The sequence below is a fragment of the Globicephala melas genome, chromosome 11 (genome assembly GCF_963455315.2).
Source record: "Globicephala melas chromosome 11, mGloMel1.2, whole genome shotgun sequence".
Classification (NCBI taxonomy): Eukaryota; Metazoa; Chordata; class Mammalia; order Artiodactyla; family Delphinidae; genus Globicephala; species Globicephala melas.
In genome coordinates this window covers 43,762,026-43,775,572 of record NC_083324.2, presented here as the reverse complement: position 1 = coordinate 43,775,572, position 13,547 = coordinate 43,762,026, and the positions used below count along the sequence as shown (strand labels likewise).

Here is a 13,547-nt window from a genome sequence, read left to right as displayed (position 1 = left end):
CAATGAAAAAGCCTTTATATTCACTGGTCTCCACCTCCACACTGCCCTTCCTGCCCCTAGCACACACTGCAAAACAAAAGGAAGGGTCTCTGGACAGCCTGAGAAAAGCTGCATGTGGAATGCCCCCTTCCAAGCTGTCATTCTGCTCCTGCTTCAACCGGCCCAGGACATCTGTCTTTTCTTATAACTAACCCACTCAGTGAAGCAGAATGGGCCTTCTGAGCCAATATTCCTGTGTTATACAACTTCCTGTCCCCTACAACTGGGGCCTGACAGCGAGATTCTGAAGAGATTAAAAACCCCCTCTCTGAACCGTCTGCTAATTCGTGAGGGTATGTCTGCTGGCCCTTCCAAACCCTTGCCTAAGGCCAATGTTCTCTGTTCTCTTTTCTTCCTTCTGTGCCAAGTCTGCTATTTCCAATCTGTGTAACTGTGGGAAGCTATTTGCCCTTTCTGTTCCTGTTTTCTCATCTTCAAAATGGGAATAATAATTATCTACAGGGAACGGTCACTGAGGGTTCCCTGCCCACAAGCCCTCAGACCTTACCACTGTGATGTCCAACCATGCACTTTCTACCTGCCTGAAGGCTGTCTCCATTGGCTGAACCTACCCGAGCCCACAATATGCCAGAAATACTAGAGAGCTAATGTTCCCCAGGGAGCAGCCCTCAACCAATGACTAATGGAAGCTGGTGTGTAAATACGCCCTTGAGTAGGATGACTGTGAGGCAGATGTTCTATATGCCCATGGCAGAGGACACCCCTGAGGTGAGAGTTCTGCACTGGCTCCCAGAAATCCCTAGCAGAACAGCTCCAGCTGCCCACAGTGGTAACCTGCTGGGTAATAGCCCCTCCATTGGCTGCCTTCCCTTCTGTCTCACTTCCCATCCCCCCACAGTTCTTCCTGGGGTCACCCCCAGATGACCATCTTGCATGGGCATCTTTGACTAGGGGAACCCCTCTGACACAGAGCTAAGCATGTGTGGTCTCCTCCTTCAACATTGCCCTCCATACTGCTCAGGGACCCACTTTTCTGTATTCAGTTTACTCTTCAAGTCTTCTAATTCCTCCATATCCCTCCAGTTTGAATTTACCTCTCATCTCCCAAAACAACTGCCTTAACCAGCTCATCCCTCACTTTTTTTTTTTTTTCCCCTGCTGTGGCCTCTCCCGTTGTGGAGCACAGGCTCGGGACGCGCAGGCTCAGCAGCCCTGGCTCACGAGCCCAGCCACCCCGCGGCATGTGGGATCCTCCCGGACTGGGTCACGAACCCGTGTCCCCTGCATCAGCAGGCGGACTCTCAACCACTGCACCACCAGGGAAGCCCCCTCATCCCTCACTTTTAAAGGGCCTGAGGGAAAATTTTATAAATGAAGACTTCTGCTCTGCCCCACCCCCACCTGTCCTCTTCCCATCCCCAGGCAAATCCATAGAGTAAACAGCCTCATGCACCTGTATGTTGACTGTAGAGGGTGGGCTAGCTCAGACCCCACACCCATGCTCTGTCTACTCTCCCTGCAAGCAGCTGCCCCTTTACCACCCCTCAGACCAGTGGTGAGGTCTGCCCTCAGCAGGAGGCCCACACAGACCCTGGATTCTGGGGTCTCAGGCACCACAACATGTTCTAGAAGGGAAGCATGACTCTTGGTGGGCACATTCCCTTGTCCCACGGAGAGATATACCTGAACGCAGCTAGAGCTGGTTTGTTTGACTTATGGGATCTAAGGGTGGTACTGGGGTCTAAGAATGGTTACTGGGGTCTAAGAGTGGAACCAGCCTTCCCCCCAATTGGAAGGCACGTCCCTTCTCCAATTCAGCACCTTCCTGTCTCTGCATCCATCCTCCCTCCTTCCCTCCTGTGCAAAGGAGAACGTGTTTTCCCAGCAGAGGCCAATATCTCCTCCTGGGTTCCCTGTTCAGAACTTAGGATCAAGGAACAGCGGGAAGTAAGTGAAGAGAGCCGTGGTAACAAGAGGGTCTGGGTTTCAGTTCTGGTCCTGCCATCCACTGGTCAAACCTATGTTTCCTCACTTGCAAAATGGTGGTGACAGTGCTTGTCCACCTTCCATAGTTGGCAGAAGAGTTCAGTGCGATAATTCAGGGAAAAATGCTCACTCAACCGAATAGCAATTTACAAAGTGTAAGGGGATGGTATTTCCCCTAGTTGCAATCCTGATTTTATATAGTTTATAGGAGAAGGCAGTGTCTGGAACTTGGGAAAACAGATTATCTAGGCCTTAGCTAATGTCTTTGGACAACCAGATAATTTGTTTTCCTCTCACCATTAGACAGCTGCATAAGGCTTTTTATTTTTCATTTTTATTCATGCTATTCATGGGGGGCTGAGATTCTTAAGTAAAATACCTATAAAAGAACCAAATTCCATTATCTAAAAAAGATTTTAGGGACTTCCCTGGTGGCACAGTGGTTAAGAATCCGCCTGCCAATGCAGGGGACATGGGTTCGATCCCTGGTCCAGGAAGATTCCACATGCCGTGGAGCAACTAAGCCCATGTGCCACAGCTACTGAGACTGTGCCCTAGAGCCTGTGAGCCACAACTACTAAGCCTGAGAGTTGCAACTGCTGAAGCCCACGTGCCTAGAGCCTGTGTTCCACAACAGGGGAAGCCACCGCAATGAGAAGCCCGGCACTGCAATGAAGAGTAGCCCCACTCGCCACAACTAGAGAAAGCCTGCACGCAGCAATGAAGACCCAACGCGGCCAAAAACAATAAATAAACTTAAAACAATTGTTTTAGGAAATTTCCTGGTGTTCCAGTGATTAGGACTTGGCACTCTCACTGCCTGGGCCCCAGGTTGGATCCCTGGTGAGAGAATTAAGATCCCACAAACTGCATGGTGAAGGCAAAAAAAACAAAAATAAATAAATAAAAAGATTTTACTTTAATCCTTTAGAAAAGTGAACTCAGGATGGTAGAGCAAACTCACCCACGCAGCCAAGGCAATATTAGTTTCTTTTTTACCTTTTAAAAACCTCTATTTCAGATATAGCCATTGAACACTCCCTAACAGCAGGAAGATGTAGAAAGGACTCTAAGGTCAAGGATAGATACTAAATGAGATTCAAATAACATGGCTCCTATGGCCCTTGTCCAACTAAGAGAGGTTTTCATATTTTTAAAGAGTCATAAGAAGACAAAAACAAAAGAAGATATGCAACAGAAACTATAAACGGCTCTGAAAGCCTAAAATGTGTACTGTTTGGCCCTTTACAGAGAAAGTTTGCTGACTTCTACCCAAAAAGGTTGAAGGACTTACTGACTCTCTTCACCTTTCATTTGACAGTCTCTCATGGGATCACCTCCTACCACCTTTAATAGCCAAGGCAGAAGGGATACACACAATTCTCAGCCTACCAGAGAACATCCATTTGGGGATGGACTTATCAAGAGCTGAGAGAGGCTTCTGGAACTTAGCATAAGGTCCTGAGTAATTTTGGTGGGGGAAGAGTCAGAGGGATCATGGCATACTTCTAGACTCAACAGAGGTAGCACAACACAGCTCAAGAAGTCCTTTCAGGTCCTTGATTTTGTTTACCCAGGCTAGGCCAGAAGAAGAGCCTGGGTCTCCTGGTCTTCACTCATGAGCAAGTTTGTGTCATCTGGAGGAACTGACAAGCTGGTAAATCTTTGGTAGCTATCTATAATTCTTGGCTACAGAGTCTAGCTTTGGTTCTAACAGTCAGGAGTCAAAGCAAGACCTCACAGTCCTAGGAGAAGGTGTCACCACTATCAATCTTTCACCTCAAACATCACAAACCCAGCATGTCCAGTCTTTCTCCCTGGGTTCTTACCCATCCTTTCCCTGGCTCTAGCTAGAGGTAAGGGGCAATAATTTTCTTCTCTTCTAACTCATGAGTTTCGAATCATTGATGTCAGAGCCCATTTCTTCCCTTCAATGCCAACCCCTTCACACCTACCTTCAGTCCTGGAAGGAGAACCTCTTTCTGGTGAATCTGGATGAGTGTGACAGCTACAAGCACCACAATGCTCAAAAGCAAGACCACCAAGGTGATGATGGCTGAAATTCGGGAGAGGGCCTTGAGGCCTAAAATGGGGAGACCCAGAAGACACATGAGGGGGAATTGGGAACAAGGTCCTGGCCTTCTTTGTAGAATCTGTGGACTGGGTGCTTAACCGCATGCATAAGTCACTTCCTCTGGCTTTAGTGAGACCAATACTTTTAGAACAGCAACTGGGCTCAATACCCATTTATCTTTCCTCCAAAGAGTGGACTAAACCAGTGTTTGCAGGGAGGATATGCATGATTTAGTTCTCTGGTATTTCCCAAAGTGTGTTATGCATATTACTGGTCATCCCTGAGATGATTTACAATAACATTTGTTTCAATGTAGATTTGAAAACTATGGGTTTTCTATTAAAGCAGGTGATATAACATTTCATTTGAAAATAATCTCAGATAAATAAAAAGAAATTCATATTGTATTTTAGATGTAATCAATGATTATAAAGTTCAGTACATGATGACTTATTGTCAAGCAAATAGTAACGTGTTTGAATTCCTAAGATATGTGGGTTCCCAGTAAGAATTCAACCTCAGTCATTTTTCCTGTGTCTATAGTAAAGGCATAGGGTCTCCCCTACATCTTCACAAACAAAGAGTAACTAGACCCCAATCCACGTGTTCCCTCCCAAAGTGGTCATATAATCTCTGGTATTTGTATTTTAATCATAACTATATCTATCTATGTAAACTATATCTATACATTTAAAAGCAAAAGAAAAAATGTAGCATATGAATAGTCTTCAACTAAATATATAGCCTCTGAATAAAGGTAATATATAATTATATGCATTATATAGTAATATATAATGTATCATAATGGGCTATTTCTACTTATTAAATTTAAACTAATATTTCTTAACTAGATGATTATGAGCAAATATTTACTTGGGTCTTAAAAAATCAGTGGGCTAGTGAAAATTTCATAAAGTAGCAAATATACTTATAAAAAAATAAAAGAAAAGAAAGAAACTTTCTGAAATGATTCCATTTATGTTAAGTTCTAAAACAGGCAGGTGACAGAAATCAGAACAGTGATTGCATGGGGGTTTGGGGCAAGGATCCACTGGGAAGGAACACGTGGGCACTTTCTGGGGTAATGGAAATGCTCTTACATCTTAATAGGATTGTGGGGTATATGGGTGTGTGCGTTTTTCAAAATTTATCAAATTTTACAAAGTTCTTTGGAAAAAACTGAAAATCAAAGCAAACCAGCTCCTTAGGTACAATTTCCCTTTAAAAAAAAAAGATTCTTATAAATTGTCCCTGTTCTAAAAACATAATCCTTTCAGAAGGCAAGAATACCTAATTTAGGGACACAAGATCTATCCATTTCACTGTATATAAATTATACCTAATTTTTTAAAAAGATAAAAAGACATTTAATTAAAATATTGACTAAATAATAGTCTTGGTAGAACTATTATAGCATAAATATAAGTGGTGACACTCAAATGGCTGAAATATGATAAACACTAGCATAACAGGAAGATCACTGAATTCAGAGAATCCAAATATTTCTCTCACTAATTGTGTACTTAAATGTAAATTAATTAAAATGAAATAAAATTTAAAAACTCAGTTCCTCAGTTTCACTAGCCACATTCCAAGTGTTTAGTAGCCTGAAGTGGCTACCACATTGGGCAGTGTAGCTACAGAACATTTCTACCATCGCAGAAAGTTCAACTGAATAGCAATGGGGTAGATCCTGTCCTATTCCAGAACATATACTTTTAGATCATCATAACCTATGCTTTACTACTCCTTCATTATTTCTAGGAGACATTTTCTTGGAAGAAAAAAAGAAAGAGCATGTATATACTACCATATAGAGTTAGATTCGGCCTCAATATCCAATCTCATCACAATGCTCACTACTTGGGGAGGCCAGTCATGCAGTGGGTCTCAATAGCTCAAAACAGCCAACTCTTACCACCTCATCTGATTCCCCTGCAGTATAGATGCTGCCACAGACACTTCCTGATGTCAAAGGTGGTCATGTAACACCTTAATTCTCCTACCTTGTCACTGGGAGTGAACTGGAGGGGGACTTGTCAGTATTTATCAAAATTGCTAATGTGTATACCATCTGCCTCAAAATCCCACTTTTGGGAATTTATTCCACAGAACTAGCCCCGAGTGTGTTAAATGACTTGTACACCAAATTACTCATTGCAGAATCGTTTGTCATAGCACCTGGAGGGAGGCCAGCCACTGTGGAGTTAACCTTAAGAACCCCTAAAGGGGTCCTGGATCACCTTTCTGTGATTCCAGGTCAAAGGATATGACCCAGACAGAAACCAGTTTATCCACAGAGGCAAATTTTTGCATCAACTTTTAAACAATACATATGCCAGTGTCAGTTATAGTTTAAGGGATTTTTTTTTCTTCCCCTAACAAGACAAGGTAGAGGTTTAATCTGCCATGTTAAACTTGTCCTTTGGAAGGAATGTAACAAGTTAGTCTGTATGTGTGACCTTACAGTATATTGTGTTAAAATTTCAAAGTGTTTTGAATACCCAATTTAGGGGCACCACTAAAGAACATCTGTCCATGGGGCGGGAGTAGGGGTGATATATAAGCAGTCTCCCGACCACAGCCAGGAGGCTGGCCTCCTAAGTCCTCTGTGCTTCAGCAGTTTTCAGGTAAAAAGCTATGATTACCTTAAGCAAACCCTTGCCCCAGCAAAAAAGCCTATCACAAAGCAAAATGGACTAGACCAGGTCTCGTTCATTTAGGGAATGCAGCCTAGAGCTGTGCTGTCATTAGGGCTGGACAAACACTGTAATTACCAGGTGCCTCCCGAAAGTGGAGAGGCCAGACCCTTCTGGGTTTCCACATGAGCAACTCCAAAATGTGCTCCAGAGGCAGGCAGGAAGGGCAAGCTTGGAAGTGTGTGTGTGTGAGTGTGTGTGTGAGCATTCTACACATGTGCCTGCAGTATCAGCGGTAACAACGCTGACCCATGACGGGTGGGGGCAGGAGGGATGCTGTAGGCGCCTTGCCAGAAACAACACTTGGATGGAAAGAGAGGCAAGCTCCAAGCGCTTTACAATTCATCACAAAATCAACAATATTCTAAAGCAGACCTTACACACAGCTGGGTAAGGGAAACGACAAGGGCCAAATTAATGGATTATGCAAACCGGAAAAACCATTTACGCGAAACAAGCATGTTAGTCCTTGTTTTGTGTTGCTTTGACGTAAAGAATTACTTTTATCTGTGGAATGCCGGTGGTGAAAGCCCGGTGAGTACTGTCTCACACCAAAGAGGTTAAACCGTCATTTGCTTGGGGACATGGATGAAGAGCTGTGGGCTGAAGCTGGGATTCTCGGGTGATGTGACAAAATCACATTTGCTGCCTGCTGAGCGATACTAACCTGCTTGCTCACAAGGTTGGCGGGTCAGTACCGTGAACATCTCTCCTTCCAGCTGCAGGTGAGAGAACACAGAATGACAGAGCTTTCGTGGCCCCTGACTTACGAAGTTCCAAAAACTTGCACCGTGTTAAAATACCAAGCCACTTCACTTCTACCGAAGGAAAACCTTCCGGGGGACAGATGAACCTAGAACTTCCAAGACAGACCCAAAACTGGGCTTACATTCTAAGGTCAACTCCCCCCACCCCACACCCACCCCCCATGCAAGGAAAGGAAGAAGAACGGGTTTGCTGAATTTTAAACTCAAAAAGATTTCTAAGAAGTCAAGCTTCTCCTGCAGATTTTCCCACCTGTACACACCTCCCGGGGCAGAACAAATCCTCCACCTATTATGAACATTCATAGTCTGAGGAAGGGCTGTTCTTCAAAGCACACCAGCAAGGGAGGCTTGTGTGTGTGTGTTCGCGGCCCGCGAGCCCGAGGTCGCCCTTTCAAGATCCAGGACGGTTATCTGTGGCTGCTGGCTGGCGACCATTGCAAGAGGATGTCGGGGCCCCCGGCATCCAGCGCCCCAGGATATTGGAGGCCTCACGCTGGGCTGCGTCTCCACACAGCCAAGGCATCCAAACGCCCAGCCCATCTCCGGACCCGAGGAAGCGCTTGGTAAAGACGTGTCCACCTCTCCCGGCACGGCGAGGACCACCTCCCCACCGCCCGGGGATGTGGGGCTCGCGTCCTTCGGTCCCTCCCTCCAGCCCCCTGCGGAATCCGATTCCGTTTCCTTCCCTCCCAGATCTCAGCCTCACGAAGCTTCCCGTTCCTTCCGCGGCGGCTCGGACATGGGGACCTCTGTCCTTACCTGTGCACAGACGACCCGAGGAAGGCGACTGGCGCTGCCGCAGTGCCAGCTGGCGGCCAGAGCGCAGGAGGCTCCTGTGGAGGCGGGGCGAGGCGGGACGGGGGCGGGGCTGCCGCGTCCGGGGCCCGACCCCTGCGCCGGTCCAGGCGAAGCACCTCTTCACCTGACCTCTTCTAGTTCATCACCACCCGAAGTGGGGGTGGGGAGGGGCGGGAGGCGCTGCGAGACCTTGGCTCTCCACCCGCGATCCCGCCCGAGCCTACCTGGGGAAGGTGGGGCGGGGGCGATGTCTTCTGCCTGCCACCTTCTTCGATGTAGAGGCCAAGAGCCTTTTGATCTGTCTTTTAGTTTCCACCACTGTTACCCCAAGCCTAAGTGGAGGGGAAGTGGGGGAAGGGCAGGGCAGAGACTGGGCACTCCGTGGGTATGCACAGGTGGGCCCTGTGCCCCACCTTTCTGTGAAGTCGAGAGCAGTAAATACCTGTAATGTTGGGGGTGAGGCAGGTAAGCAGACTTGTCCCTAGGTCACTTGGACCAGGAGAGCAAAGTAATACAGAGACGTTCCCTCTCAAATAGTTTAGCAGAACCACCTTGGCTATGCCCAGGGACATTCTCACTGGTTACTGAGCAGTGCTCTCCCCCACTGCATTTTATATATGTGTCATTAGGCCAAAATTCAGGGCAAGCACTGCCTGGAAGAGGCCAAATAGGAAAGATGACAAAAATGCAGCCATTCAAATGCCCCGGGAGTCTGTTTTTAATGCAGCAGCAGGTAGCCTTCTGGCCCCTCTGAGTGACCCCCAAGGACTCTTGGAATGATCCCAGCTAGAGGCATAAGCAGGCTTTTTTTTTTTTTTTAAACATTTATTTATTTATTTAGCTGCGCTGGGTCTTAGTTGGGGCATGCAGGATCTTCTTTGTGACCTGCGGGATCTTTTTAGTTGCAGCATGCAGGATCTTTAGTTGCGGCATGCGGGATCTTAGTTGTGGCATGTGGGATCTAGTTCCCTGATCAGGGATCAAACCCGGGCCCCCTGCATTGGGAGCATGGAGTCTTAACTGCTGGACCACCAGGGAAGTCCCATAAGCAGGCTTCTGTTGGATCATCCCTCTTTGTGGTTCCTGACTATCTGGAAGGAATTGCTGAGGCCCCAACTATGTCCTTGGGAGCCAGGCCCTGTGCACCACTAGTTTTCTGTCCTGTGCAGGTAGGGCCAAACCCTTCATGAGGCAAGAGGGCCTTCAGAGAACAATGCCCCTGTTTTGAGACCTCTGAGACCAGAGAGGTCTGGGTGTGTGTATGTGCGTGCACATACTCACACACACAGGCATGCAAGAGCACCAGTCACTTACCCCGAATCTGATGGACATGGACCCTTGCAGGAAATTTGTACAGAGTCTACAGTGGGGCATTCAGTATGTACTTGCTAAATTGTAAGACTTCTTTTCATTGAAAGCTGTGGGTCAGTGAAACACAAGGCATAGGATTGAAAGGTGAGGGACTCTCTGCACCCAGGGGACCATAAACCCACAAATAACTGCTGACGCTGCACCTAGGCCTGGGGTCAGTAACACTGGCTCTAAGGGATGAATGGTTGACCTTAACATCCCTACTGGTTTCCCAAGAGCTGAGAAGAGTTTCCTAGGCCTAAAGGGCCTTGAAATTCAGTTGGTACAGTTCATACTTTGAATGCTCTCCTCAATCTACAGGCCCTGGAATTGTGAGCACTCACCTCCTTTGAGACCCCAAATCTACTTTTATTTTTCCAAACTTCTCTGAAACTCTCTGTTCCAGGCATTGTCTCACACTTCTTTGCGGCTCCCCAACTAGTCCTAGTCATTCAAAGGCACTTCTCCCTCAACCTTCCATGTGTAAGAACACACACACACACACACACACACACACACACTTCCCCATCAACCCTCCACATGCAGGAACAAACACAGATACATACGTATACATACATACGCAAATGTTTATGGTTTTTCCTGATTTTAAAATAATACAGATTTGCCTTACCAGGCATCAAACCATACTATAAAGCTATAGTAATTAAAACAGCCTGGTTTGGGCACAGGAATATACCAAGAGAGCTAAAGAACATAAGAGATAGTTCAGTATCAGACTAGTTAATGGGTATGGGATCTAGTATAGCATCAAGAGGAAATTGAGGGCTTCCCTGGTGGCGCAGTGGTTGAGAGTCCGCCTGCCGATGCAGGGGACACGGGTTCGTGCCCCGGTCTGGGAAGATCCCACATGCCGCGGAGCGGCTAAGCCTGTGAGCCATGGCCGCTGAGCCTGAGTGTCCAGAGCTGGTGCTCCACAACAGGAGAGGCCACAACAGTGAGAGGCCCGTGTACTGCCAAAAAAAAAAAGAGGAAATTGAAAGAACATATTATCCAATAATTAGTTTTGAAACCTCTACTTTTCATATTTTTGAACAAATCCCAGTCACTCATCAGACATAAAAATAGATTTTATGTAGATTAAAATTTTGAATAGAAAAAAGGATTTAATATACTAAGAAAATAGAGGAGGATATTTTTATGATCCTTGGGAAGAAACAGCCTCTTCTAGCATTAGATTAAAGCAGGGAGATAAAGTAAACAAACTTGCATCCATAAAAATGTAAAACAACTGCCTTGAAAAAGACACCACCCCTAAAAAAAGGGATCAACTGTGGGGAAATATTTAAGAATGTGATAGCAAAGAGTAAAAAATCATGATATATAATGAAGTCCTACAAATCTATGGAAATATATGAATATCTAAAGTAGAAAAGTGGACAAATGACAAGCACTGGCCAATTTAAAAAGAATAAATGGCCTATAAACATGGCAAAGATGTTTAATCTCATTACTTACCCAAAAGTTGCCAATTAAAACTTTAATATCTTTAAATAAGATTTTTTGGGGGACTTCCCTGGTAGTCCAGTGGGAAAGACTCTGCACTCCCGATGCAGGGGGCCTGGGTTTGATCCCTGGTCAGGGAACTAGATCCCACATGCATGCCGCAGCTAAGAAGTCCACACACTGCAACTAAAAATCCCGCATGCTGAAACTAAGACCCAGTGCAACCAAAATAAATAATTAATTAATTAATTAAAAATAAATAACTAAATAAATTAGGTTTTTTTTAACTGATCAGTTTAGCAAAGCTTAAAAATATCTGTGAATGGCTATCATCAAAAAGAACACAAATAACAAATGTTGGCGAGGATGTGGAGAAAGGGGAACCCTCCTACACTGTTGGTGGGAATGAAAATTGGTGTAGCCCTATGGAAAACAGTATGGAGGTTCCTTAAAAAACTAAAAATGGAACTACCATATGACCCAGAAATTCTACCCCTGGGTATATACCTGAAAAAAATAAAAACACATTGGAAAATATACATGCACCCCGATGTTCATAGCAGCACTATTTTTTTTTTTTTTTGCGGTACGCGGGCCTCTCACTGTTGTGGCCTCTATCGTTGCGGAGCACAGGCTCCAGACGCACAGGCTCAGCGGCCATGGCTCACGGGCCCAGCTGTTCCACGGCATGTGGGATCTTCACGGACCGGGGCACGAACCAGTGTCCCCTGCATCGGCAGGCGGACTCTCAACCACTGCGCCACCAGGGAAGCCCATAGCAGCACTATTTATAATAGCCAAGATATGGAAGCAACCTAAGTGTCCACCAACAGATGAATGGATAAAGAAACTGTGATACGTGTGTGTGTGTGTGTTTGTGTATATGTCTATATATATATATATATAAAAAATAATTTTGCCATTTGCAGCAACATGGATGAACTTGGAGGACATTGTGCTAAGTGAAATAAGTCAGACAGAAAAAGGCAAATACTGTATGGTATCACTTCTTTGTGGAATCTAAAAGATACAACAAACTAGTGAATATAACAACCACCACCACAAAGGATCTATGATGCTCCATGCTGGAGAAGGTGTGGGGGAAACAGGCTCTTTTGAAGCTTATGGGATGTGACATGCCCTGGTTTTCTCCCCACCTCGCTAGATGCTTTTTGCTGGTTTGTGCTCCTCTGCCAGGAGTTTCTCAAGATGTAGTCTCGGGCCCTCTTTACTCCTCACTCTGTACTCTCTTCCTAGGTAATCTCATCCATGCCCACAGCTTCTGTTCTATTCACAGAAGCCTCTCCAATGCATGTCTCCTGCTCAGGCTTGCCCCCTTGAGCTGTAGACTTAGAGACTTGCCTGTTTGACTTCTTCGGATGTCTTAGAAGCATCTAAGTTTCTAGGTTTAGAAATCTAAGTTTACTAGGCTTCAAGCTGAGCTCCTTATCCTCCCCCACCGGACCATCACCTCCTCCAACATTTTTAATTTCAGTGGATGGCACCCCCACTCATCCAGGTGGGCAAGCCAGAAACCTGAGGGTTATCTTTGGTAATCTTTCCCTCCTTCCTCATAATCAGTCACTAATTACTGCTGATTTTAACCTCTTAATTATCTCTCCAATATGTACTCCATCTCCACCACCACCACAGTCTGAGCAAGGGTTTCTCGGTCTAGGCCCTAGTTGTATTTCAGGCCAGATAATCCTTTGCTCTGGGGGCAATCCCGTGTATCATGATTAAGGAGCATCCTTGATGGTCAGTCACAAAATGCCAGTAACATCCCTCCACACACAGTGGACCAACCAAAAATGTCTGCAGACATTGCCAAGTGTCTTCTGAGGGGTGAGGTTTCCCAGTTTGAGAACCACTGGTCTAAGCTACCATTCTCTCTCTCCTGGATTTGGACAATGGTCTTGATTTCTCCCTTTATGATCCATTTTCCCATTGCTACCAGCCTCCTCTTTTCAAAACACAAATCTCACTGTGTCAACCCCATCCTTAATAGACACTTCTGTGCCATCCATTTCTCAGCGGATACAGACTCAAATCCTCAGTAAGAGGTGGGGGACACAGTGCGGGGGTATGTCCCTAGGAAGGCCCTGCAGGGTCCTGCTTGGTTTCCTATGGACGCCAAAGCACCAGAAGGGAAGTCCAGGCTCCAAGGACAAGCTGCACGAACAGTGCAGTTCCTGGAAGGCAAATGCTGGCTGCTCCAGGAAGCCCACAAAGACATGTCCTGCCTCAACAGACTCACTGGAACCACTATGGAGAGATGGCAAACACCCCTTCATCCAGGACACCTGCCTCTATGAATGCTTCCTCAACCTGGGGCCCTGGCTGCAGCAGCTGGACCACACTGGGCACAGAGAGCAGATCTGGACCTGCCTCTCTGCAAAGATGACTGTC

At 45.9% G+C, this 13,547-nt stretch overlaps 1 protein-coding gene across 2 annotated transcripts in view; it reads right to left on the bottom strand.

Moving 5' to 3' along the window:
• Positions 1-8,373, bottom strand: part of ENTPD3 (ectonucleoside triphosphate diphosphohydrolase 3) — a 34,653-nt gene extending 26,280 nt beyond the window's left edge. Inside the window, exons 1-3 of one of the 2 annotated variants that reach the window (XM_030846207.2) lie at positions 8,286-8,373; positions 7,427-7,478; positions 3,942-4,069 (exon numbers count right to left, since the gene is read on the bottom strand). In XM_030846207.2, the coding sequence (XP_030702067.1) occupies positions 3,942-4,069; positions 7,427-7,466 (168 nt within the window). In that variant the 5' untranslated portion in view covers positions 7,467-7,478; positions 8,286-8,373. Of the gene's footprint in view, positions 1-3,941; positions 4,070-7,426; positions 7,479-7,786; positions 7,842-8,285 lie in introns of those variants that run through there. The other variant, XM_060309023.1, reaches the window with a different exon arrangement.
• Between the last annotated feature and the right edge of the window lie 5,174 nt (positions 8,374-13,547).